This window comes from Neomonachus schauinslandi, chromosome 5, assembly GCF_002201575.2.
Source record: "Neomonachus schauinslandi chromosome 5, ASM220157v2, whole genome shotgun sequence".
In the NCBI taxonomy this organism is placed as follows: Eukaryota; Metazoa; Chordata; class Mammalia; order Carnivora; family Phocidae; genus Neomonachus; species Neomonachus schauinslandi.
This window is the reverse complement of record NC_058407.1, coordinates 57,610,294-57,638,135: the sequence shown is the minus strand read 5'-3', so window position 1 is coordinate 57,638,135 and position 27,842 is coordinate 57,610,294. Positions and strand designations below refer to the sequence as shown.

At 39.5% G+C, this 27,842-nt stretch overlaps 2 protein-coding genes across 2 annotated transcripts in view; one reads left to right on the top strand and one right to left on the bottom strand.

Annotated features, from left to right (window-relative positions):
* Positions 1-102: 102 nt before the first annotated feature.
* Positions 103-26,735, bottom strand: PRIM1 (DNA primase subunit 1). The gene is made up of 14 exons (XM_021687266.2): positions 26,685-26,735; positions 22,533-22,878; positions 21,716-21,873; positions 17,037-17,143; positions 16,892-16,965; positions 15,217-15,353; positions 14,766-14,824; positions 13,657-13,766; positions 12,657-12,745; positions 12,347-12,488; positions 9,512-9,581; positions 8,717-8,808; positions 2,101-2,199; positions 103-262 (listed from the first exon to the last, which is right to left on the bottom strand). The coding sequence occupies exons 2-14, from the start codon at positions 22,633-22,635 to the stop codon at positions 243-245; spliced, it is 1,260 nt and encodes a 419-aa protein (XP_021542941.1). The 5' UTR covers positions 22,636-22,878; positions 26,685-26,735; the 3' UTR covers positions 103-242.
* LOC110577830 (17-beta-hydroxysteroid dehydrogenase type 6) overlaps positions 22,802-27,842 on the top strand; it is a 35,170-nt gene continuing 30,129 nt past the window's right edge. Inside the window, exon 1 of the mRNA XM_021687267.2 lies at positions 22,802-22,891. The gene's annotated coding sequence lies outside the window, so the exon portion shown is untranslated. The remainder of the gene's footprint in view (positions 22,892-27,842) is intronic.

Below are 27,842 nucleotides of genomic sequence, written 5' to 3'. Positions count from 1 at the left end.
TTTTATTTATTTATTTATTGAGAGAGAGAGAGAGAGCATGAGCAGGGGGGAGGGGCAGAGGGAGAGGGAGAAGCCGACTCCCTGCTGAGCAGGGAGCCTGCTATGGGACTTGATCTCAGGACCCTGGGATCATGACCCAAGTGGAAGGCAGACACCCAACCGATTGAGCCACCCAGGCACCTGAAGTATTTGATTCTTGAAGCTAGAAGACATCTACATTGGTTTGAGGAGAGTTGTTATCTTCAAAAGTCTTTCTGTAAATCTGGAATAGAACAGATTCTTATCAAAGGGATAGTAAAGGAAAACAAGACAAATCCCATTTATTTTCACATTCTGATTTGCTTAATGCTTCTATTAAATTCACATCATGCATAAAGATTTGCTTTCACATTTGCTGAAGCCCGCATTATAGGCTGAGCTACTACAGAACAAGAATACAAAGGACTTAATATAGCTAGTTGGAATGGCAGGTTCATTGAGGCTTTCCAAGTTCAGAGTCATCATTGTTCATTCAATAAGCACATATCTGAATGTCTACTATGAGTTCAGCATTATCCTGGGCACTACTCTTTAACCATCATGCATATTATTAAAAAATAAAGTGGAAAGGAAGTTTGTATTTCTGTAACACTACTACAGTTTTCTATGGTATCCATCAATCTCCTGAATAATATTAACTGCTGATTTCTTTCATTTTAGTTTACACATAGGTTCGGGTCTCTCCTATTCAAAGACCTTTTCCTTTGACACTGCTGTCCTCTTAGTATCTCCCTTTAGTTCCAATATCCAACCGGATTTTATCAGTTCTCCACTGCATTTGACACTTGATAATCTCCTTGAAAGTTTCCTTTCCCTTGGCTTCTGTGACACTTTTAATTTTCCTCTTTCATCTCTCCACTTCCAAATCATTACGAACTCTCAAGGATGGTTCTAGTATTTGCACCTTTTGGAGATATCCAGTACTAGTGTCCTAATGATAATAGCCCAACTGGCCTCTTGGGCTCTATTTTATCTCCTACCTCTCCCCAGATACATTGTTGCTAGTTTTATTTTGCTAGATAAAACTATAAATCATGGTACTCTCTTCCTCAAAAACCTTTAATAGATTCCCTGTCCCTACTGAATTAAGCCCAACTCTCAAGACTAGAATTCAAGGCCATTTATACTCTGGCTTCAGTCTGCTTCTTCAGATTTCTATCCCATCACTTCCTGACACATCTTTTTCCAGATAAACTGTATTACTTGATGACCTCCAGAGTGACCTGATGCTTTCCTGTCTAATGCCTTTGCCGTTCCTTCAAGAATGAACAATCTAAAGAAGGTAGCGGGAGGGGAAGAATGAAGCGGGGGAAATCGGAGGGGTAGACGAACCATGAGAGACGATGGACTCTGAAAAACAAACAGGGTTCTAGAGGGGAGGGGGGTGGGGAGGATGGGTTAGCCTGGTGGTGGGTACTGAGGAGGGCACGTTCTGCATGGAGCACTGGGTGTTATGCACAAACAATGAATCATGGAACACTTCATCTAAAACTAATGATGTAATGTATGGGGATTAACATAAGAATAAAAAAAAATTAAAAAAAAAAAAAAAAAGAATGAACAATCTGTCCCCTTTTTCCATTCCTGTACCCTATCAAATCTCTGCTTGTGGAAATCCTACGCATACCTCAAGATATGGTATATTGGCACTGGGAATTAGAATCTGTATAGCAGCTCACTGTAAAGAGTTCAAATACCACTCTTTTCATAAGAAATCTTCTTAGGTTCTCTCAATCAGATGAACTCTCTTTCTTAGCATTTTATACTTCTTTGTTTTGTATCAGTTAGTACTTCCTAAGGGCAGGGGGGCATGGTGTCGAATTCATCTTTGTATAATTAATCTTTGTTTCCCTCACGGTACCTGATACACAGGTGTTTAATGAGTATCTGTTGAATTGAATTAAGGGAGCTCAATTTTTAAAATACTAAGGATAGTAAGCTAAATCAATACTTGTTTTAGTAGGGCAAAGGCTAGAGCTCTAAAATTACTTACTTGCTAGATGCTTTAAACTTCCCACACTAAGATCTAAATAGCTAAAAGGGAAAGGTATAGAGTCTTACCACTCTTCTTGAGAAGTTCTCCTTTTCGGGATTTATCCAGGTTTTCAAGAAACTGTTCAAAAACTTTTATATAAGGAGCTAGACTGGTCTTCTTATAATCTAAATTATGAAGGCCATGCATTAGAATTAGCATTTTGGAAGCAAAAATAACATGACAGTATAATTTTAAGTTTCTTTAAAGAATTCTCTAGAACAACACCAACAAGAAAAAGAATTATCTCGAACAGTGCTGTCCAATATAATGAGGAATGTGTGGTTTATTTATTTTTTATTTTTTTATTTTTTTTGAGAAATGTGTGGTTTAAATACTCTAGTAGCAGGGCACCTGCATGGCTCAGTCGGTTAAACATCTGCCTTCCACTCAGGTCGTGATCCCAGCGTCCTGGGATTGAGCCCCACATCGGGCTCCCTGCTCAGCGGGAAGCCTGCTTCTCCCTCTGCCTCTGCCTGCCGCTCCCCCTGCTTGTGCTCTCTCTCCCTCTCTCCGTCAAATAAATAAATAAAATCTTAAAATAAATAAATAATAGCCACATTAAAAAGGTAAAATTAATTTTAGTATTTCATCTAAAATATTATCATTAACACATAATAAAAATTGAAATATTTTACATTCTCTTTCATACTAAGTCTTTAAAATCTAACATTTTGTACTTAAAATACATTTCCAACTCTCAAGGATGGCTCCTAGTATTTGCACCTTTTGGAGATAGCCAGTACTAGTGTCCTAATGGTGATTTAGATGATACATTATCATGAGAAATACTTGATCTATTTTTAGATTTGAATTATAAAACAGACAGTGTAAAGGTAGGCTCATATACCCAAATTTCCCAAACATATTTAAAGTTCTCCAATAATTGAATCAAATATCAGTTTTAAAATTAAAAAAAATTTTTTTTTAAAAACCAATCTTTTTTTTTCTTTAAAGATTTTATTTATTTATTTGACAGAGAGAGACACAGCGAGAGGGAACACAAGCAGGGGGAGTGGGAGAGGGAGAAGCAGGCTTCCTGCTGAGCGGGGAGCCCGATGTGGGGCTCGATCCCAGGACGCTGGGATCATGACCTGAGCCGAAGGCAGACGCTTAATGACTGGGTCACCCAGGTGCCCCTATTTAAAAAAATTTTTTTAATATTTTAAAAGAGATTTATTTATTTATTTTAGAGAGACACCCCTTAAGATTTTATTTTTAAGTAATCTCTATACCCAACATGGGACTTGAACTCACAACCCTGAGGTCAAGAGTTGCATGTTCCACCGAATGAGCCAGCCAGGCACCCGTATCAGTTTTAAAATTTAAATTAATTAAAATTAAATAAAAAAAAATCAGTTCCTTGTTTATACTAGCCACATTTCAAGTGCTTAATAGCCATATGTGGCTAGTGTATTAAGACAGTACTGCTTGAAAATATCCAAACCACATGTACATATCTACTTTAGTAGTCAGCCTTTCTAGTATTAGACCAACAAAATCTATTGCTCTTTGTTAAGTCCCATACAATATTCTTTTCTTTAGAAATTGTGGCTTCAGTAACAAATAGTTTTACCAACATAGCAAACATTAAAAATGTGAAGTTAGGGCCATTCTACCTGGAGACAATCAGAAGTTTATAGTCATAGCGCCTTAAGTATAGGTATTCTTTGCCTTATATAAAAATTTTAAAATGTACACAACAAAATTTTGAATACAGAATCTTAATCATCTATTTAATTATACAATCTATAATACCCAATAGGGGAGAAAACCTGAGAACAAGATGAGATTTGAATTTCGGTAGTGTGCTATATCTGCATGGAATAGTCCTCGTAATAGTTCGTTCAAAAGAATAAAAAAAGAAATTATACTTAAAAAAATTTTTAAGGGGTGCCTGGGTATCTAAGTCGGTTAAGTGTCTGCCTTCGGCTCAGGTCACGATCCTGAGGTCCTGGGATGGAGCCCTGCATCAGGCTCCCTGCTCAGCGGGGAGCCTGCTTCTCCTTCTCCCTCTGCCACTTCCCCTGCTTATGCTCTCTCTCTCAATAAATACATAAAACCTTTAAAAAAGGGCTCCTGGGTGGCTCAGTCGTTAAGCATCTGCCTTCGGCTCAGGTCACGATCCTGAGGTCCTGGGATGGAGCCCCGCATCAGGCTCCCTGCTCAGCGGGGAGCCTGCTTCTCCTTCTCCCTCTGCCACTTCCCCTGCTTATGCTCTCTCTCTCAATAAATACATAAAACCTTTAAAAAAGGGCGCCTGGGTGGCTCAGTCATTAAGCGTCTGCCTTCGGCTCAGGTCATGATCCCAGGGTCCTGGGATCGGGTCCCACATCGGGCTCCCTCCTCGGGGGGAGGCCTGCTTCTCCCTCTCCCATTCCCGCTGCTTGTGTTCCTGCTCTCGCTATCTCTGTCTCTGTCAAATAAATAAATAAAATCTTTAAAAAAAAAAAAAAACCTTTAAAAAAATTTTTTTAATAAACATTATCTGATGTACTTGGGACTAGAAAAGGAATCTTGATGAGGATATTAAGGATGAATATCTGAACTGTGGCAATTATGAAAGTACATTATATTTTGCCCTAAACTTTTATATATGAATTTTCTTACAATAATATAAAATGTATACCAAGGAAATAGTTTAGTTTGGGATCAGCCACATAATACTTTGAACCTTTAATTCAAGATTCTAAGCTCCTTGCATAAAGGTCTATATGTTTACTTCACCATTGTGGAATATGTAATAGGCATTCAATAATTACTTAAATATTTACTAACTACCTATTATATATTAAGTACTCTGCTAAATTCTAAAAAAGTATAAGCCAAACTCTTTGGTTTTAAGAAGTTGTTAAATGAACTGGAAAAACAAGTCCTAAATGCAGTAATAGAAAACAATAATATATAATTAAAAGACCAAAGAGGCATATGGATAATTATAAGGCCAAAGAATCCACCAGTCAATGTTGACCGAGGTGGCTGTGAAGTCAGTCTTAGAAAAAAGATATAATTAGGGGCGCCTGGGTGGCTCAGTCGGTTAAGCATCCAACTCTTGGTTTCCACTCAGCTCATGATCTCAGGGTCATGAGATTGAGCCCCGCGTCGGGCTCCACACTCTGTGCGGAGTCTGCTTCAGATTCTCTGCCTCTCCCTCTGCCCGCACTCCCCCTGCTCGTGCTCACACTCTCTCAAATAAGTAAATAAATAAAATCTTTAAAAAAGAAAAAGAAAAAAGATACAGTTAGATAGGAGAGAACATTCCAGGATTTGTGAAGAAGGGCAGGAATAAATGGTACTAGTGTGAAAAAGGACAAAGGCTTAAAATCAAGAAGCTAAAGTGATAGTAAGGAACTTACACATCACTTATTCCAATCCCCCACCATCTCTAAAGCACCCCTGACTGATGGCTATTAGGCTATTTATGAATACTTGAAATGATAGGCAGTTTAGTTTATTTTTGAATAGTTATATTATAAAATTTCTCTATTTTTTAATTTTATTTTTTTAAAAGATTTTATTTATTTATTTGTCAGACAGTGAGCAAGAGCAAGAGAGAGCGAGCAGCAGGCAGAGGGAGAAGCAGGCTTCCCGCTGAGCAAGGAGCCCGATGTGGGACTCGATCCCAGGACCCTGGGATCATGACCTCAGCTGAAGGCAGACGCTTAACCAACTGAGCCACCCAGTCATCCCAGAAAATTTCTCTTTAAAATCTTTGAACAGGGGCGCCTGGGTGGCTCAGTTGGTTAAGAGACTGCCTTGGGCTCAGGTCATGATCCTAGGGACCTGGGATCCAGCCCTGTGTCAGGCTCCCTGCTCAGCAGGGAGCCTGCTTCTCCCTCTCCCGCTCCCCCAGCTTGTGCTCTCTCTGTCAAATAAATAAATAAAATCTTTAAAAAATAAAATAAAATCTCTGAACAAAAGAAAGATGTCCATCAAGAGACAATATTGTTAAAAAAATTGTGTTGAAGTAATGTATGCATGTTGTTAAAAAATAAAATAAAAATCTTAAAAAAAAAAAAGGAATACAAAAATATCTAAAAAAATAAATAAATAAATAAAATAGTACTAACAGGTTGGAAAAAATAGCAGCTTCCTGCTCTAATTCTGACCTCTCCATCCTCTTGAATGGCAACCACTTTTTCTTTTCTAGCACCTACTTCTAACAGATGAACACTTCCCATGATTAAAAATCCAAGGCCATTCTTCCTAGGTCTGTGGCTTTTGGGGGGAGGAGAAGTAGGCAGGGGTCAGAAAGCTAAGATCTTTTCTTTTTTTTTAAAGATTTTATTTATTTGACAGAGAGAGACACAGCGAGAGAGGGAACACAAACGGGGAGTGGGAGAGGGAGAAGCAGACTCCCCGCCGAGCAGGGAGCCCGATGCGGGACTCGATCCAGGGACTCCAGGATCATGACCTGAGCCGAAGGCAGTCGCTTAACCAACTGAGCCACCCAGGCGCCCTAAGATCTTTTCTTAATTCTCAGTGTTTTGAAATTTCAAAATGATGTGCCTTGGTGCCAGTCTGTTTTCTTATTATGCTGACCCTTTCCTTTCTTTTTTTTTTTTAAGATTTTATTTATTTATTTGACAGAGAGAGAGACACAGCGAGGGAGGGAACACAAGCAGGGGGAGTGGGAGAGGGAGAAGCAGGCTTCCCACCAAGCAGGGTGCCTGATGTGGGACTTGATCCCAGGACCCTGGGATCATGACCTGAGCTGAAGGCAGCCGCTTAACGACTGAGCCACCCAGGTGCCCTAATGCTGACCCTTTTCAATAAAGGGCTCATTTCTGCAATGGTTTCCTATATAATTTGGATTTTTTTTCCCTCCCTGTTTGTTGTTTTTCTGAAACTCCCATAGTCACTTTTTAGACCTCCTGAACCATTCTTTTTTTTTTTTTAAGATTTTATTTATTTGTCAGAGAGAAATAGAAAGAGAGCACAAGTAGGGGGAGTGGCAGGCAGAGGGAGAAGCAGGCTCCCTGCTGAGCAAAGAGCCGATGCAGGACTCGATCCCAGGACCCTGGGATCATGACCTGAGCTGAAGGCAGACGCTTAACCGACTGAGTCACCCAGGCGCCCCTGAACCATTCTTCTAATTTTCTTTATCTTTTTCCTCCTTAAAATAACAACAACAAATTTATCTTTTTTTGTAGTACTTTCTGGAAAATCTTAACTTTCCTTTTCTAACCCTTCCCCTGAATTTTGTTTTCTAATGATTATGTTTCTGATTTCTAAGACCTCTTTCTTGTTCTCTGAATGTTTCTTTTCATAGCATTCTGATCTTGCTTCATGGATGCACTATCTTCTCTTATTCTCTGAGGATATTACTTTTTTAAAAAAAGGTTTTCAGGGTGCCTGGCTTGCCCAATTAGTAGAACATGTGACTCTTGATCTCTGGGTTGTGAGTTTGAGCCCCATGTTGGGCATAGGGATTACTTAAAAAAAAAAGGGTTTTCTTTGTTCCTTGCATTATCTGTTTTCTCTGAGTTCCTTTTTCCAGTTTATTCTGATTTTTCATGTTGGAGATGTTTTCAAATACTTTATTTTTTTAAAAGATTTTATTTACTCATTTATTTGAGAGACGGGGGAGGGGCAGAGGGAGGGGGACAAGCAGACTCCACGATGAGCACAGAGCCAAACGCGGGGCTCGATCCCATGACCCTGAGATCATGACCCGAGCCAAGACCAAGAATCAGATGCCCAACTGACTGAGCGACCCAGGTGCCCCTCAAATACTTTAGACAGAATGCTTGTAATCATTCTACAAACATTAATAGTGGAATGTACTATGTTTAGGTATTATGTTAGAGCTGGAATAGATGAAGTGATATTTGTTTGTTTGTTTTGTTTTTGTTTTATGTAGTGATATCTGAGCTTGGGTTTTGAAAGAAGGTAGCAACATTTGACCAAGAAAAGTCAATCAGAGATCACAGATCTGCACTGTGTTACAACAGTCACTAGCCACATGTGGCTATTTAAAATTAAATGAAATTGAAAATCAGGTTTCTCACAATTCAAGTGGAATGTGCCACACGTGGCTAATGAGTACCACACTGGGCAGTGCATTACATTTCTATCATCATAGGAAGTTCTATTGGCTCTGTAGCTATAGAGTGTCTCTTGGGTATTGGCCTATGAAGATTTGGCTTCTTCTTTTTTTTTTTTGGAAGATTTGGCTTCTATTAGCAGGAAGATTTATAAATTCCCCAGCTTCTTCAAATTCTTGAATATACAATTCAACCACAGTTTAGAAATATATTTACCCTAACACTCATCTGGATACATCAAGAACAAAGAACAAAAGTACTGCATACATAGTAGTTGTTAAATAAGTTACTGTTGAACCTAAGATTGTGAGAGTCAACTATCAACACAAATTGACGATTTAATCTTATAGTATAGATCCTGGCATTTAAATGTTGCTTAGTAATTATCTGTTGACTCAAATCGGATTCAACACCATTTGGGCAATTGATGAAGAAAGGACAGAAACATTGCTATGATATTATTTGTAACTGAGCTGGTTTCAGGATAAACATTGTATCCATTCTGGGCTGAATCCAAGGAGAATTAATTACCGGACTGACAGAAGGATGTCTTTCTAAGAAAATTATGTTAAAGTGAGACTTCAATATATTAACATACCTCTGGTTCTATGTTTGATATCAGATTCGGCTTCGTTTCCCTCCTTTCCCTCATCATTAATGGAAATGGCATCCAATTCATGGCAGATGGAGCTACAAATAATAGAATAAGAGAATTTTTTTTTTTTTTACTTTTTCACTCCATACTCAATGTGAGGCTCAAACTCATGCCCCAAAATCAAAACCTATATACCCTACCAACTAAACCAGCTAGGTGCCCCAGAATAAGAAAATTTTAATTTTTTTTTTTTTTTTAAGTAAGCTCCACGCCCAGTGTGGAGCCCAGCTCAGGGCCTAAACTCATGACCCAGTGATCAAGACCTGAGCTGAGATTAAGAGTTGTACGCTTAACCAATTGAGCCACACAGCACCCTAGAATAAGAATTGTAAAGTTGGTTCTTGGTCAATATTACTCAGTGTATGATAGCACAAGAATCCCACAAGATTTTCTGTGAAAAAATTGTGTGACCACCTATATTTGGGATATTCTAAAAATCACAATCTCTTCTTGGAGTTTTCTATGCATAACAGCATAATAAAAACTGGGAAATTTTGCAGTAAAGAACATTTTGTCTGTTTAAGTCGTTATTTCCCAAACTTACTTGAACTTACAATCTTTTTATTAGAGAACAGCAGCCTGTGTTATGTAGAACTCACTAGGAAATGTTGCTCTACTACGGCATCATCATATAGCCTCAGAGCAGCTGCCTCTCTGAAAGGGATCTAATTCAATCTACTTCAAATTCCGAGTAACAATCACAAACAAAAACGGAATGATCAATGATCTGGAACATACCTTATGGTTGGAACAGTAAATGGATCAAACTGGTCCACTTTCTGTAAATCAATAGGCACAGAAATACGACCTGTAAGAACCAAAAGTTATAAACTGATGATTGTAAAATATAATCTTATGTGTTATTTTGGCTAAATTTTAATCTAAGGCTTAGAGAAAAGGGTTAGACTGGGGTGCCTGGGTGGCTCAGTCGTTAAGCATCTGCCTTCGGCTCAGGTCATGGTCCCAGGGTCCTGGGATCGAGCCCCACATTGGGCTCCCTGCTTGGCGGGAAGCCTGCTTCTCCCTCTCCCACTCCCCCTGCTTGTGTTCCCTTGCTCGCTGTGTCTCTCTCTGTCAGATAAATAAATAAAATCTTAAAAAAAAAAAAAAAGAAAAAGGGTTAGACTTATCTGTTAAAAACAATAGCTAGAAATTACTTCCACATTAGCTGTGCTTTTAATTTCTCTTAAAAATCCAAAAAAATAAGGGTGCCTGGGTGGCTCAGTTGGCTAAGGGTCTGCCTTCGGCTCAGCCCACGATCCTAGGGTCCTGGGATGGAGCCCCACATCGGGCTCCCTGCTCAGCAGGGAGTCTGCTTCTCCCCCTCCCTCTGCTTGCTGCTCCCCCTGCTTGTACTCTCATTCTCTCTGACAAATAAATAAGTAAAATCTTGAAAAGAAGACAAGTTAAAAAAACAACCAACCAAAAAAATAGGTATGAAAGAATGTTGGGCTATTATCTAGTGCTCTTATCTCTACTTTTATTTCTATCTTCTTCTTCCTAATATCCTTTTATATGTAAGTACAGAATGATATCAAATTTAGTGAGTCCTGAAAATGAAATAACATAGATATAGTTCATTTCATTAACTTGGTTTATTTGCTGAGATCAGAACAGACACCTATATATTGGGCATCTTTTAAAAATATTTTATTTATTTATTTGACAGAGAGAGAGAGAGAGAGAGCACAAGCAGGGGGGAGCAGCAGGGAGAGGGAGAGGGAGAAGGAGGTTTCCCGCTGAGCAGGGAGCCTGATGCGGTGCTCGATCCCAGGATCCTGGGATCATGACCTGAGCCGAAGGCAGACGCTTAACGACTGAGCCACCCAGGCGTGTTGGGCATCTTTAGAAAGCATTTTGGAAATAAAATAGATAGCATTATACTACCCTTTCACAATATCCACACCTGGGATACCTCATAACATTCATTACGTCTCAGAAATGAGATAATGAATCTAAAGAATGCCAGGTAAATAACAAGTAGAATAATTAAGAGAACTGGGAGTTGCTGTTTGAAGAGTAAAAAGACTGCAGCTACTTAATGGGAAAAAGGATATAATCAAAATGCATATACTTATGAATATATTTATTTACCCAAACCCTGAATTTTAGAATAAGGGCATACCCACTATAGCTTTAGAGTCAGGTTTAAAAAAATATTAAGAAATATATAATAAGCATTGGGTGCTATATGGAACTGATAAATCACTGAACTCTACCTCTGAAACTAATACACTATATGTTAATTAATTGAATTTAAATAAATTAAAAAAAAAAAAGAAATATTAAGCTTATTACCCAAAGAAGCTGAAAACATATAGTTGATAGGTTCGGAAAGAGGCAATTCAAATATATGGACTAGAGAATCACTACAGATTATTAAAGGAAACTAGGCAACTTAGGAGAACTGAATGTGTGACAGACACTTTTCTAAGCACTTTACATATTATTATCATTATTTTTTTATTAATTTTTTAAGGATTTATTCATTTGAGAGAGAGAGAGCACAAGCAGGGGGAGAGGCAGAAGGAGAGGGAGAAGAAGACACCCTGCTGAGCCGGGAGCCCGACATGGGGCTCGATTCCAGGATCCGGAGAACACGACTCAAGCCGAAGGCAGATGCCCAACCATCTGGGCCACCCAGGCGCCCCAGCGCTTTACATTTTAGATCTTCACAATAACCCACTGAGGTAGGTACTATATTATCTCCATTTACAGATGAGAAAACCAAGGCACAGAGAGTAATTAGCCTAACATCCCACAGCGAGTGGCAGAGTTAGATTATAAATGCTAAAAAGGACAACTATATACAACTGTATATGTCTCCTGGTTGGATGAAGCAAAGTTTATGTCAATATAGCAGCTGTTATATTTATTTTAAAGTCAGTTTCAGTCCATCAAAACATATCTAAGAGAAATGTGAAGGAGGAAAGCTAAAACTATGGAAAAAGAACTGAGGGAGGAGACATAGTGGGAAAAGCACAGAACTTTGAGGGGGTTTTTTTTGTTTGTTTCATTTTTTAGATTTTATTTATTTATTTATTTGTCAGAGAGAGAGGGGGAAAGCACAAGCAGGGGGAGCAGCAGACAGAGGGAGAAGCAGGATCCCCGCTAAGCAAGGAGCCCAATGTGGGACTCGATCCCAGGACCCTGGGATCATGACCTGAGCCAAAGGCAGACGCTTAACCAACTGAGCCACCCAGGCATCCCAGAACTTTTAAGAACTGAATTCTGTTCTTAGCTCTGACACAATTTAAGACTGTGAACAAGTCACGTTAACCTCTTGGACCACTGTTTTCTCATCTGTACGAGGAGAGCTGTTGTCCTGTGATTTCTAAGTTCCTCTATAGTTCCAACACTAAACCTCAGAAACCCAGAGGAAAATTATTTATGTAGTGGAAACTCATTTGGTAGCTACTAATTGGCAATTAAAAAATAACTTAGGTATTAGCTGATAGTCTTTCAACCTTTAATATCTCAGACATCATACGTATTCACACCCAGTGACATGTTTACTAAAATAAAAAACAACTCATTTTTCTTCTAGTTTTCTTTACTTTCTATACATTGTACCTGTTTTAGGATGAACACTAAAAGGGCTCTTCAGTAAATGATTGATTCCTTTGCTAACATTGATATCCAGCCGTGGAAAACAGTACTGGAGCATGATCTCCCATTCAAGCAAGGGTCCACATTTGTCATTTTTAGTATTATCCTAAAAGCAGATGCAAGTCTAGCATGAGGATCAGTAGGAACTTTTGAGGATTTCTTTAAGAGGTTAAAAAATGGCTTTCAATGATCTTTAACTTACTAAGCAAAACAATTAGAATTTAATTAAGAATTACATTATTAAATTTATAACAGAGATTTCAATGGAATATACCTGACAGCTGATGGCTTTCTTCAAATATTCCCAACGCTGAAGTGAATTGTGATGCTTCTGGAAGTTTTGCTGAAGATTCTCATGAATTGGTGATGAATCATTAAGGAACACACTCATTTAGAGCACATTGATGAACAACTTATTTTCAGTATGTATTACCACAAGGATATCAAAAGTTTCTAGAAAGTAATTATCGTTTTCTAAAAAGCAAATATTAATTAAACACATATCCTTAAGAAATTCCCCTGTAAAAATATATAGTGATATGACAGAAAGAATGCCAAAATAACTATATGGTTTAATGTAAAACCTTTCCCTGGTCTGTACATATTTTGACTTGATGATCCAGCATTCTTTAAGTATCCATTAATTCTATGAGGATCAACTTCCAAAATGAGGAAATTTATTTCCAAAAAGGTGTCATTTCTTTTTTAAAGATTTTATTTATTTGACAGAGAGAGAGACAGCCAGAGAGGGAACACAAGCAGGGGGAGCAGGAGAGGGAGAAGCAGGCTTCCCGCAGAGCAGGGAGGCCGACATGGGGCTCGATCCCAGGACCCCGGGATCATGACCTGAGCCGAAGGCAGGCGCTCAACGACTGAGCCACCCAGGCACCCTCAAAAAGGTCTCATTTCTTACTGTATTCCAGATAAGACATAATAAAATGCAGAAAAACAGGAGATGTTTTGTGTAAAAAGATTAAACTTTTTTTTTTTTTTAAAGATTTTATTTATTTATTTGAGAGAGAGAATGAGATAGAGAGCATGAGAGGGGGGAGGGTCAGAGAGAGAGGCAGACTCCCTGCCCGACGTGGGACTCGATCCTGGGACTCCAGGATCATGACCTGAGCCGAAGGCAGTCGCTTAACCAACTGAGCCACCCAGGCGCCCTAAAAAGATTAAACTTATAAAAGTATATGAGAATATGTAGGCAGAACACATTTATAATACCATAGATCAATACATGTAGCTCATATAGAAATGGCCTTGGGAAAGGATATTTTCAGGAACAAGGGCTAAAATCTTATCCCAGCTTTCTTTATTTTCAAGAATATCTTGATCAACTAAGGCATATTCTTCAAAGTATTTTTTTATTATGTTTATAGATTTGCTGTAGGAATAACAATAGCACAGTCCTAATACTATTAGTAACACATACACCACATAGTTTTTCTTGCCATTTGGGAGGCTAGTGCTTGCTTCTATTAATTTTTTTTTTTAATGAGCATATATTAGTCTAATAAGAAGACAAACAGAATTAGCTAACAAACAGCAATCAGCTATGTAAAATGGGAATTATGTGCCTTCAAAGGGTTATGAGAGTTAATTAAGGCATTCTAAGGGGGAAGAACCTAGTATAGTACCTGGCTCAGAATAGATATTCAAGAAATGTTTACTTCTTAAACCCTACAACTTAGCAGGTTAATAGCATCATAAATATGTAACAAGGGTAGAAAGCAACCAGGCCAGGACAACATAATAATACATCAGTAGTAGTGTGGGGGATAGAGTCTACAGTTCCTACTCTGAATTACTTGCTTTAACATCTCAACAATTATGTAGTGCTTAGCAGTTTGCAAACAGATTTCACATCTATTGTTTCATTTATCTTTGCCACAACTCTGAGAGAGATGGAGCAGATGTTGTTTTCCCCATGACACATTTAAGGAAATAGAGGCTCTAATATTTTGTCAGGGTCTTAGGAAGCCACAGAATAGAGATTCTTACTCATTGCAATGCTCTTTTCACCTAGAGAAGTAGTGAATTTAGTGGAAAGAGTATGGGTTTTGAATTTAGGCAGATTAGGACAAGAATCTTAAAAATTTAACAATTGTGTGGTACCAAAGAAATTATACAATCTTTCTAAATCCTACTTCAACTATAAATGGAGATACCATCATGTCCCTCATGAAGTTGTTAAGACCAATGAGAGCATTTGTAAAGCACCTATCATGAATACTGCAGCATGAAAGAGCCATTCAATTAACTTTAGCTATTATTATCTGTAAAATGTTACCCCAATAGAGAAAATTGGTAACAATGTAATTCTAAAAGCACAAGTAGGTAAATCAGACACAACTTAAACTGCATGGAGTCTTTTCCAACAGACCTGACAAAAGGGTGAATTTTTTCACTTAGGTGGACTTTCTTTTTAACGTCTTGACCACCCTGAAAAAGAAACCATCAAAAAAGAACTTCATGTATATGACACAAATGAAATAAATTTTTTTATGTGTTCTAAAGATATTGATTAAATTCTGTCAAAATATAGAAGTTTAGATGGTATTTTATATAGTCTCAATACCTGTAACTTTCTGGGTTAACTTTGCTTGACATAATTGAACCAGAAAAGTAATTTTCCTTTTGCTACAAAGGAGGATACTTACAGCAAAATATGAAAGATTTTTAAAAAATGTAGCTACTATGATTATTTGATCTGCTAAGATCATCTACTCTGGAATGTGGATGCTATAAAAGATAGTTTCATTTTTTTCACTAAACATTTCAGGCTTGATAACATCTAGCAAACAAAGAAATGTAAAGTATTATTGAGATCTTACCTTTACAAGACTCAAATACTCAACTATCCCAGAACGTACTGCAGAGGACAATTTTCTAACTGATTCATCACAGACCCAACAATGAACACCTCTCCTTCCAGAATAGACCCAGAGACGATGCTTAAATCCAAAGTCCTCTGAGGAGAGGAGAAATAATAGGTTTTAAAATCTATACATAAATTTACAAACTCCTGGTTCTTGCTTACTTCCTTGGCTTCATTTTTACCTCTTATCCACATGTACTCACCTTAACTATACTAAATTATGTGTAGTTTCCTGTGTCTCCCATGGTCTTGCCTTCATGTCTATACCTATCCTATTCTCTCTGCCAAGAATTTCTTCACGCCCCAGCATTTCCATTTCTCTTCCTGACCAACTGCCGTTTATCATTTAAGACCCCATCTAGGGATATTAAAAAAGTTAATAAATTTAAAGTGTTTAGAACAGTGCCTGGTACATAATAAGCACCCTGTCTAAGAGTTAGCTATTTTTTTTTTTTTTTTCTTTTCTTAAGAGTTAGCTCTCGGGGCACCTGCATGGCTCATTTGGTTAAGTGTCTGCCTTGGGCTCCAGTCATGATCCCAGGGTCCTGGGATCGAGCCCCACATCAGGCTCTCTGCTCAGCGGGAAGCCTACTTCTCTGTCTCCCTCTGTTTGCCGCTCCCCCTGCTTGTGCTCTCTCTGCCAAATAAATAAATAAAATCTTTATTTATTTATTTTTTAAAAATTTTTAAAAGATTTTATTTATTTGACAGAGAGAGACACAGCGAGAGAGGGAACACAAGCAGGGGGAGTGGGAGAGGGAGAAGCAGGCTTCCCGCTGAGCAGGGAGCCCGATGCAAAGATGAGCAGGGAGCCCGATGTGGGGCTCAATCCCATGACTCTGGGATCATGACCTGAGCCGAAGGCAGACGCTTAACAACTGAGCCACCCAGGTGCCCCAGTAAATAAAATCTTAAAAAAAAAAAAAAAAGTTAGCTCTTTTTAGTGTATGTGCTGCTGAAGCAAGGACAAAAGTTAGCTTCTTTTTTTTTGAGAGAGAGAGAGAGCGAGTGAGTGTGCATGCACAGGGGCGGGGAGAGGCAGAGGGAGAGAGAGAATCCAAAGCAGGCTCCTTGCCCAGCCTGGAGCCCAGTGTGGGGCTATATCCCAGGACTCTGAGATCATGACCTGAGCTGAAATCAAGAGTTGGAGGCTTAACCAACTGAGCTACCCAGGCGCCCCGAGAGTTAGCTGTTTTTAATATCATTATCATCCTTATCATCACCTTTTCTGATCCAATCTCTTTCCATTCCTGTATGCACTCCTGCTGTTCTATATCCCCATGGCACCCTGTGCATATTACTAATCTAAATGTAATCCTCAATTTTATTTGTCTCCTTCTTAGACTGTATAACCTACTTGAGGCGATCATTATCTTTCATATTTCCCTCACCTAGGACAGTTTGTAGCACACAGAGCTGCTGACTGATTTGGGAAAAAATTCACTGGTTTGATCAACAGCTTTATTAGAGTTTCAAATACAACTTTATTCTAATCATCTTTTATTTTCCAGCCACATGTTTCAAGGAAACATGTTAGAAATCTATGAGATTTGATTATAAAATGGTATAGATAGACAAATACTCAAACAGATTCTTGCATCTGACCCCACTCAGACACTGCCAATACTTGCCCTTCAATGCTCGGTCGATTATGCGTATGGCCATCGTCATGAGGGTCCAGCACTTAGAACATATGTCTGCAGAACTGGAGCAGAGGCATCATTATTCACTGTCAGTGATATCACCCACCCTACCAGCAGGGCATGTAGTGCTTACCTACAACATCTCCTCACATCATCATAGTCTGTCATGTCAATGTCAAACACCAGTTCTTTTTCCTGAGCCTGGAAAGCTCCTAGCTTCACTGTATTGTGTTGATTGGGCTGTAAGGAGAAAATATCATTCAGTTTTGATAAGAGCTATCATGCCGCCAATTATGCTATTTTCTATCCACACAAAGAAAGTGGCCAAAGAGGAATGAAAAAACCATAATATAATGCCAACTCTACTCAGTTAAAGTTCATTAATTTGGATTCTATACGTCCAGAATTGATGACAATGTAAATTTCATCTACCTAAAACAGGTTTTGATAAATATATATTACCACAGATATTTGTTTTTTTATCAGTTCTACTGAGATATAGTTGATATGTAACATTGAATAATATTTGTTAATCAATAGAAATCATAATAAAGTTTTTTTAGGTTTCTGATAAGGAAAAGTACATGCAAATAATTAATGCCCTATTGTTTTAAAGACCTTTAATTATTACTGGACATATAAGTAACAAAAATGTATTTAAAAATTTTCAATAATTCAGAAGATCTCAGTTAGTTTGAACTGAGCCTTTGGCTCAACCTGTAAGTAGCCTCCTTTGAGGCTAGGGGCTACCTGGTATATAAAGCAGACTGAATACAGATACTTATCTTGCTCTTTCCAGACCTGCACAAAAATGATAGTAAAGGTTTTCTTAAGAAATGCATTAAGTCTTTTAAAAAAGGACCACAGGGAAAATTTTTTTTAAAAAATAAAAAAAAATTAAAAAGTACGAGAGAGGAGAAAATACCACCACAATTTTTATAAGAATACCCATAAGAGCTGAATCTTAAGCTCTCAGTAAGGAAAGATAAGAAGCAATCCAACTGGGCGCCTGGGTGGCTCAGTTGGTTGAGCGACTGCCTTCAGCTCAGGTCATGATCCTGGAGTCCCGGGATCGAGTCCCGCATCGGGCTCCCTGCTCAGTGGGGAGTCTGCTTCTCCCTCTGACCCTCCTCCCGCTCGTGCTCTCTGTCTCTCATTCTCTCTGTCTCAAATAAATAAATAAAAAATAAAATCTTAAAAAAAAAAAAAAAGCAATCCAATTTACACCTCAGCATCCCCCAAAAACTCAGGTGGCAATGGGTATCCCTGGGGGGGGCGGAGAGAGAGAGAGGTAGCGGTGAAGCTAAGATTAAAAATAGGAGTTATCAGTTAAAAATCTGCTTATGAAGCAGTTAGTTCCCCAGATTCCTCCATTTACTGAGCAGAGCCAGGTGACTATGCTTTCATTTCCCCGGTAAAGACACCTGAATTATTATCTGGAGAACCTCAAACAGTGGGTCTCTCTGGACTGGGATGGGGGTTAGGAACAAAAGCACAGTTGAAGAAAGTGTATTGTACTGACATACAGGGGATTAAGTGGACATCTACGTGTGGAAAGTTAAGATCCCTCTCCCCCACTTCTATATCCTATCAATGCCACCCCAGGCAGGAGACCAGAAGATTCCTCTCTGAAGAATCTGATCAGGAATGTCAGGCACTATTATAGGCTCTGGAATAGAAGATCAGTGATCAAAACAAAGATCTCTGTGCTAGTGGAGTTTTCATTCAAGCAAAGATCTAGAGAAACTGACGTTGGAGCTTCTTCCCCCCAAAATGGCCCAGCCAGATCACCCTGTAATAAAGAAATCTCAGCCATGTATACACAACTTCCAATCAGCTTTTTTAGTACTCTATTTTTAAATATAAACAGCATGCAAGAAATTACCAGACTTATGAGGAAAGCCTCTAATATGAAAGAGAAAAAACAGGAAAATAAAAGCAACTCTGAGAAAACAGACTGTACAACAGAAAACAAACTATCATTGATATCCTCAGAAAGATAAGACATATCAATAAAAAAAGTACAAGATGCTCTAAAAGAATTCTTGGAAATTAAAATATAATAGCAGAAGTGAAAACCTCTGAGGAAATTCCTCAGCAAGTAAAGTAAAAGAACAAAAAAATAGAAAATAGAAGGAAAAAATAATAATTAGTGGACCAGTCCAAGACACATAACATCGGACTTTTGGATTTCTAGAGAGACCAAAGAAAAATTATAGATAGAAAAAATTGTATTTAAGAAAGAAAAGATAGGTGTGGGTGCCTGGCTGTTTCAGGCGGTAGAGCATGACTCTTGATCTCTGGGTTCTAAGTTCGAGCCCCATGTTGGGTACAGGGATTACTTAAAATCTTTTTTTTTTAAACTTCAAAATAAAATCTTAAAAGGAAATTTCCCAGCATTGAAGGACATGAGTTCATGATCATAAGAGCCCATCAAGTATCTAGCACAATAGGTGAAAAAGATGCACGCCAAGGCACATCATTGTGAAATTTTAGTACATTAGAACAGAGGGGATAGGTAGAAAATCCTAAGAGCTTTAAGGTCCAACACAGTGGAGCAAGAATCAGAATGGCATTAGTCTTCTTAACAGCAACACTGGAAACTAGCATACCATGCAAAATTCTAAGGGAAACTGATTTACAAACTTAACCATTAGTTAAGCATAAAGGTAGAATGAAGTCATTTTCCAGATACAGAAAGTGTCCAATATTTTCTTTTCCATGCACCTTTTTTCTGGAAGCTCCTGGAAGATGTACTCTACCTTAAAGAGGAAGTAAACCAAAAAGAGAACAAAGGATTTGGGCAACACAGGATCCAAAATGGGAGAGAGATGAAAGGAAACCGGGGTGATTACAAGACCATATTTATCCATGAGGCTTAGAGAGAGCCATCAGTCCAGGGTGGAGGTCAGAAAGCTGCCAGTGAAATTTCTTCAGGATGAGACTGACAAACTACCTGATGGATCTGAATACATGGGGAGATTTAGACAATTGGTAAGAAGTCTGGGGTTGAGTTAGTGATCTAATCCTGATTTTTAATCTAACAAACATATTAGGACATGTGGAAATGGGAAGGTAAGCGGTGAGGTTAAAAAAAAAAAAAGCTAAATCCTTATCTGCCAGAGTAGAAGGTCAGTAGATAATGCTTAAAATGGAAAATGAAAGAAATATTAAAATGTTATTTACACACAAGGGGCAAATACCTTAAGAATCAGCTAAAAAGAAAGTAGTTGCCTCTGGGGAGCAGAAAATAATGGGAGTAGGAGACCCTTAAAAAAAAAAGCCTGGGGCACCTGGGTGGTTCATTCAGTTAAGTGTCTGATTTTTGATTTTGGATCAGGTCATGATCTCAGGGTCACCAGGTCAAGCCTGGCATTGAGCTCCATGCTCTGCGCAGACTGCTTGAGATTCTTTCCCTCTGCCTCTCTCCCTGCTGGGCGTGTGCACTCTCTCTCTCTCTCTCTAAAATAAATAAGTAAATCTTAGGGAAAAAAGAAGAAAAAGCTCCATACAAAAGCTATTATCCCATGAGTGTGTTTCTCCCCCATGTGTGTATTTTTTTTTTTTTTTAGATTTTTTATTAAATTTATTTACTTGAGAGAGAGAGAGGGCAAGCAAAAGCAAGAGAGAAAGCACGAGCAGGGGAGAGGGGCAGAGGGAGAGAGAGAAGCAAACTCCCCACCGAGCAGGGAGCCTGATCCCAGGACCCTGGGACCATGACCAGAGTTGAAGGCAAAAAGCAGATGCTTAACCACCCAGGTGCCTCTCCCCCACCCCTTGTGTGTATTTTTAAGGAGAGAAAGAAGGGCAATTTTGGTATGTTCATTCATTCATCAAATACTTATGGTGTACTCTCTCTGCCAGGCACTATTCTAGACATTTAGACTATATCAGTGGCAATGGGTAAGAGGAGTGGCAGGTTGCAGTAGGCCTCACTGAGTGAAGACTTGAGGAGGTGAGGGAAGGAACCAAGGAGATATCTGGGGAAATGGGTTCTGGGCAGTGGAAACTGCCTGAGCAAGGGTCAGTGTGGCAGGAGCAGAGTGAGTGAGGGGGGAGAGAGGGGCTTTTACTCTGAGTGAAATGGGAGCCACTAGAGAATGGTTTTGAGCAGAGGAATCACAGAATCTAACTTGTTTTAAAAGGATTGCTCTGGCAACTGTGTTGAGAATAGACTCTGGAGTCTATAGGAGCAAATTGTTAGGAAGTTTTTACAGTAATTCAGATGAAAGATGATGAGGATGGTAGTAGCACTGGTACCAGTGGTTGGATTTCAGATACTATTTTGGTAGAGCTAAAGAGATTTCCTAATGGAATAGATATAGGAGTATGAGAGAAATAGAGGAATCAAGAATAACTCCATGGGGTGCTGACCTGGCTCAGTTGGTAGAGCATGTGACTCTAGATCTCCGGGTCACATTGGATATAGAGATTACTTAAAAACCAAAAATAATAAAATAAAAAAATGGAAAAACAAAAGCAAAACAAAATAAAACACCTCCAATGCTGGAAGACAATGTAATTCTTTTAAAATACGCTCCTTTAAACCATGCTGACTTCCTCATTTACTCTTTTGGCCAGATACTCAATATTTTTGTCCTAGTGAGAATACAACCAACTCACTTCCAAATGATTTCCAGTCAGTAATGTAGAATATCAAAGAACAAAAAATACTGCAATCTACTTGCAAAAAGTTAAAGTGGGGACTCAACTAGAATAAACTCTAAAAATTTAACCTCAAAACAATGGGAGCACCAATCCATTCTTGGTTTAAACAACAAAACTAAAATACATAAAAAACCGATTTCTTACTCTGTGGGAATATACCGCGCCTATATCAATCTTGTATGGATTCATTTTCTGCATCTCCTTTTCCAGATCACTCTGGTTGTTGAAGGATTGGTAGCGAATGTAAATATCATCTTTCAATGTGAATGAAAATTCACGGTGTTGAAAGTAATTCTTTATTACTGCAAAATAAATATACAATTTTAAAGTTAATTTGGTAATTTATTCAGCGGGGCATTAAAACATTAACCAGTGATAAAATATTTTTAATGAGCCCTCTGTGCCCAACACTGTGTTACACGTTAAAAAGAAAAAAAAAAGACCTAGTCCCCAATCTGAAGGGGCTTACCATCCTGCATCTGATAGGAAAGTAAAAATAAGGAAAAATATGCAGAAATATTTTAAAGATGTAATGTCCCCTGTCTCTCCTCGGTGGACACTACTAAGTTCAGCTGCGAAGAGTTCAGTACCTCTCGTCTTCCGGGAGATGCCCCGCTGTCCCTGATACAGAACACGCCTCTGCAGCTTCAAGCTACGACCCAGTAATCTCCCTGACTCAGGCACCGCGGTAGGTAAACGGGGCACTGAATGTGAGTCCCACCACGTAGTGGTAGGAGCAGCGGCTCTTTCTTTTACTGTGTGGCCGGAGGCTGGTTACCGTAACCTCTCTCGGCCCATTTATACCTCTGAGGTGGTGGGGAGGGCTCGAGATAATGCTCGAAGGCGCCCGGCACAATGCCTAGCGCACAGGAGGCACTTCATATTGTCGTTCCAAGGTGCCCTCCCAGAACCTCCTCGCCCTCCCCGCCGAACTACCCACTCCGCTCCCGGCTTCCATCACCTCCGCCATAGTTGAGCCAACGATAGTACTGGGCGTAGGGAAAAAGCCTCCGGTAGTAAAGCTTAAGCAGCTCGGGCAGCTCGGCTGGGTCAAACGTCGCCATGGAGCGCGGGACTCAACGTCCGTAGTGTTACGGCAAGAATTGGCGGGAACCACACAGCCGGAGCCTCTGACACTGCGCAGGCGCACTGTGCCCGCGGTCTGGCGTCTGCACGGGCCGCTGGGAATTGTAGTTCCCACTTGGGAGTTGGCCTGAGCGCGGCGTGGTCTCGGCCTTTCGGCGTCCTCACTAGGTCAGCTGCTCTGGTGGGTAGAAGAAAGCCGCTCCCATTTCAGGAAGAAAGGTCTCCTACAGAAAGGTGAGCCCTTGAGCATATTGGCTTAGGTTATTAAGATGAAGTAAAAAATGTTTCCCGCTAACTTTATGAATGTTTTAGAAATAACGCATTTAAACAATGCAAAGCAATATCTTTTTTTTTTTTTTTTTAAGATTTTATTCATTTCAGAGAGAGAGCACAAGCAGGCAGAGCTGCAGGCAGAGGCAGAGGGAGAAGCAGGCTCCCCGCTGAGCAAGGAGCCCAATGCAGGGCTCCATCTTAGGACCCTGGGATAATGACCCAAGCCCAAGGCCGACAAACGACTGAGCCACCCAGGTCCCCCTAAGCCAATGTCTTTTTGAGAGGGTTTGGAAATTAATTCTTCATAGAATTACTAGGTCCAATATGTGGAAATAAACGAAGACCAACCAAATAAGAAAATCAAAAGCTATTTATTCAGAGCTTGCTGTATAGCAAGGGGGGTCAGCTGCAGACACTTGAGTTTTGGCAGAGACTCAAAGGGAGGCAGGAAGCTTTATAGTGGGGGCGAAGGGACGTTTCAGGTATGCGTTAATTCAAGGCTCTTTGCAACGGGAAAGCTGTAGTTGGGATAACTAGGAGTAGGGGCATTCTGTGTGATTGGTTAGGAGCGCATATTTGGCTTTCTCTGGTTGGTCCTAAATTGGAAGTGGCCACAAAATCTGGGGAAGCTGATATTTATTAATCAAGTCTTGGCCATTTGGGGCCAATTGTTACAGGGGTTACTAGAGACAATGGTCTGACTTCTGCAGGTCTGACTTCTGCAAATCTGACTTATAGCAGGCTGGCTTCCTGAGCTGTTTATTACAGATAAGGGGATTGGTTACCTGGGTTGGCTTCTTCAGGTTGTAGGTCACAGTTCTGTTTTGTTTTTGTTTTTACATAAACTCTACCCCCAACTTAGGGCTTGAACTCACAACCCTGAGTTGCATGTTCTACGAGCTGAGCCACCCAGCAGCCCTCAGAGTTCTGTTTTTATATATGGTCTGGCCACTGTTTGTATATTCAGTCTCTCAAATAGAACACCCGGGAATGCTAAAATCTGAATTAGAGGAATCTTGCAGAATCATGGAGAGCTTTACAAGTATGAAAGGAGCCTGTCTGATACTAATGTGCAGATCTGCCAATCAATCTTACCTGGTAAAGATACACCTCATTGCAAATGTGGACTGGGTGGGCAGTCTATAATCACAAAGATATCATGTCACTTAAAAACCATCATTTTCATGAATTTTATGTTTGCAGTAACAGTAGGAGAGCAGGGAGAGAATAGAGTCTCTAGTAAGTTATTATTAGCCTAATCTCGAAAATGATCATGGTCTTTCAGCTTCTGTGGGCAAAGTGGTCAAAATGGGCTCTGGACAGATCATACTTATTTGAATATTCCTTGAAATCTGGTTTCCTGCACAGATCTTAGTTGATTTTCATAATCCTTATGCATCTTGTTTTGGGTAGGGTGAGTTTTGTTACTGGGAAGGTCTTTAATAATAATGACAAGAGTGCTGTGGGGAGTGCTCTTTTCCAGAACCATATCCGTCTGGACTGTTTAATGGAGGTTTCTCAGTTTTCTCATTGCTACCTTTAGGAACTGACTTCTTTGGGATATTTGGGAGTCCCCTGTTTGAATTTCAGGACCACTAAGGAGGGCAACACCAGAAGGAGCTAAGATGTAAGGGAAGAAAGCAAAGGAAGTTATGTTTTTTGAGTTCTTACTATCTGCTCGATTTATTTAACATTAGTTTTCTCATCAGGAAAAAGGGAATAATAATAGCTAGTGTTTATATAGCATTTGCTATGCTGTTAGGTACCCTTTTGAGAATTTATTCTTCTACCTTCCACCTGTCAGAAGGGCTAAAATGAAAAAGACAAGAAATAATAGGTGTTGGTGAGGATGTAGAGAAAAAAGAACCCTTGTGGACTGTTGGTGGAAATGTAAATTGGTGCAGCCACTGTGGAAAACAGTAAGGAGTTTCCTCAAAAAATTAAAATAGAAATACCATATGATTCAGTAATTCCACTACTGGGTATTTACCCAAAGAAAACGAAAGCACTGGGGCGCCTGGGTGGCTCAGTTGGTTAGGCGTCTGCCTTCAGCTTGGGTCATGATCTTGGGGTCCTGGGATTGAGCCCCATGTCAGGCTCCCTGCTCAGTGGGGATTCTGCTTCTCCCTCTCCTTCTGTGTTCTCTCTCTTGCTCTTTCTCAAACAAATAAAATCTTTTAAAAAATTTAAAAAAGAAAAGAAAAGCACTAATTAGAAAAGATATGTGCACCCCTTTGTTTATTGTAGCATTATTTACAGTAGCAAAGATATCTAAGCAACCCAAATATCCACCAATAGATGAATGGGCAAAGATGTATATATATATATATATATAAACACACACACAATGGAATATTGCTTAGTCATAAAAGAGAATGGGATCGGGCGCCTGGGTGGCTCAGTTGGTTAAGTGACTGCCTTCGGCTCAGGTCATGATCCTGGAGTCCCTGGATCGAGTCCCGCATCGGGCTCCCTGCTCGGTAGGGAGCCTGCTTCTCCCTCTGACCTTTCCCCCTCTCATGTGCTCTCTGTCTCTCTCATTCTCTCTCTCTCAAATAAATAAATAAAATCTTTAAAAAAAAAAAAAAAGAATGGGATCTTGCCATTTGCAACAACATAAATGGACCTAGAGAGTATTATGCTAAGTGAAATAAGTGAGACAGAGACAGATACCTTATGATTTCACTCATGTAGAATCTAAGAAGCAAAACAAAGAGACAAACAAAAAAACCAGACTCTTAAATACAGAAAACAAAATGGTGGTTGCTGGAGGTGAGGTGGGTGGGGGGATGGGTGAAATCGATAAAGGGGATTAAGAAGTATTAACTTCCAGTTATAAAATAAATAAGTCATGGAGATGAAAAGTACAGCATAGGGAATATGTTCAATAAGATGGTAATAATACTGTTTGGTGACAGATGGTGGCTATACTTACCCTGGTAAGCACTGAGTAATGTATAGAATTGTTTAAAAAAAGAATTTATCAGGGGCGCCTGGGTGGCTCAGTCGTTAAGTGTCTGCCTTCGGCTCAGGTCATGATCCCAGGGTCCTGGGATCGAGCCCCGCATCAGGCTCCCTGCTCAGCGGGAAGCCTGCTTCTCTCTCTCCCACTTATCCTGCTTGTATTCTCTCTCTGGCTATCTCTCTCTGTCAAATAAATAAATAAAATCTTAAAAAAAAAAAAAAAAAGAATTTATCCAGAAACTTGGGTGGCTCAGTCCATTGAGTGTCTGACTCTTGATCTCAGCTTGGGTTTTGATCTCAGGGTTGTGAGTAAAAAAAATTTACCCCTCATAACCCTATATGAGTCCTATTTTGTAGATGGGGAAATATTCAGAGAATTTAAATACTTTGTCCAAGGTCACATCAGCCAGATAGCTCTCTGCATTTAACCCCTAAGCTACATGCTGTGTCTCTACAAGGGGTTGTCATGAGAATTAAATGAGATAAAGTGAGAGGTCCCTAGCACAGTTAACTCATAGGCCACTACTACAAAGTGTGAGAAAGCTGTCTAATTCTGTACAAATGCTCTGGTATAGAAGCTGTTATCCTAGGTGCCACTGGGAGGCAGTGTTGCCATTCAGTTGGTGTCCCCTTGAGCTTTCATCCACTTAGGTGCAAAACCCCTTTGTCCTTCAAGCCTTATACTATCTGCCATCCTCTTTACATTTACTGTATACATCTGCTATCATCCTTTTTGGGTAATCCATCAGTTCTAGGTCTTCCTAAGTTATTTGCAGACTTGGACACTTACGTCGTGGACTTCCCTTCCAGTTCAACTCCTGTTGTTATTCTGGATGTTTTTAGCACGTAAAAAATGATCTATGTGGCAGATAGATCCACAGATAGTTAATGAACATTTGTGTTGGACACTTAAGCTCTGAGGAGAAAAAAATTAATGACATGGTTTCTGTTTCCGAGAAAGTTATAACCTAGTAGGGGCAATAGACACAAATCAAAAGTGAAAGGAAGTGTTATAGATGCATTTATTTTTTTATTTTTAAAGATTTTATTTATTTATTAAAGATTTTATTTATTTATTTGACACAGGGAGACACAGCAAGAGAAGGAACAGAAGCAAGGGGAGTGAGAGAGGGAGAAGCAGGTTTCTTGCTGAGCAGGGAGCCCAATGCAGGGCTAGATGTGGGGCTCAATGCGGGGCTCGATCCCAGGACCCTGGGATCATGACCTGAGCCGAAGGCAGACACTTAACGACTGAGCCACCCAGGGGCCCCTATAGATGCATTTATAACCAGCTGTCTATTGGCATCAACGTTTTCCGTAAGACTTGGGTAAGATTGGTAAAGGAGCACAGACACAAAATTGTAAATGGCATGGCACTTTCTGGAAAGTGCCAGTAGTTCGTATGGACAGAGCTCAGACTTGAAGGGAAGGCCTGGTGAGAGATGGGGCTAAGAGGCAAGCCATGGCCAAAGCATTGGATGCCAAGCTAAGACGTGTGGAAATAAAAATTATTTGTCTTCCATTTTTATTCCTCTTTGATTAAAATTAAGATAAAATATTGATCATATCATTATTTGGTGAGACGTCTTGGGAGTAAATAATCTTGTTGAAACAAGTAATTTGAAAATTTGATATACTTCTGTGCTAGATGTTTTCCTCTTTAATAAAGTAAGGAAGAGAAGATTAGAGAATATGTTCTGATGAATCAAGAGCATAATAAAGAGAGACTATCTACGTGGGGCCAAGGTCATATTTAAGTTTAATTATGATAGGTTCTGTCTCTTGTTATCATGAACTACTGAAAAGTAATAAAGAGCACCTTCATAATTGTTTAAGGGGAAAGTTTTAGTTTAATCTCACAGGGATGGCAGATTCAAATGGGAACACATCAAACCTTGTTCTTCCACAGGAATTTGGATTGGTCGGAAGACAGTGGAGAGCCTTGGAA

Coding starts and splice junctions, on each gene's coding strand:
- PRIM1 (XM_021687266.2), bottom strand. CDS start 22,635: ATGGCGACGTTTGACCCAGCCGAGCTGCCCGAGCTGCTTAAGCTTTAC. Junction 16,966..17,036: donor GATGTGAGGAGATGTTGTAG/GTAAGCACTACA, acceptor CCTCTGCTCCAG/TTCTGCAGACATATGTTCTA. Junction 12,489..12,656: donor AGAAAGCCATCAGCTGTCAG/GTATATTCCATT, acceptor ATCTGCTTTTAG/GATAATACTAAAAATGACAA.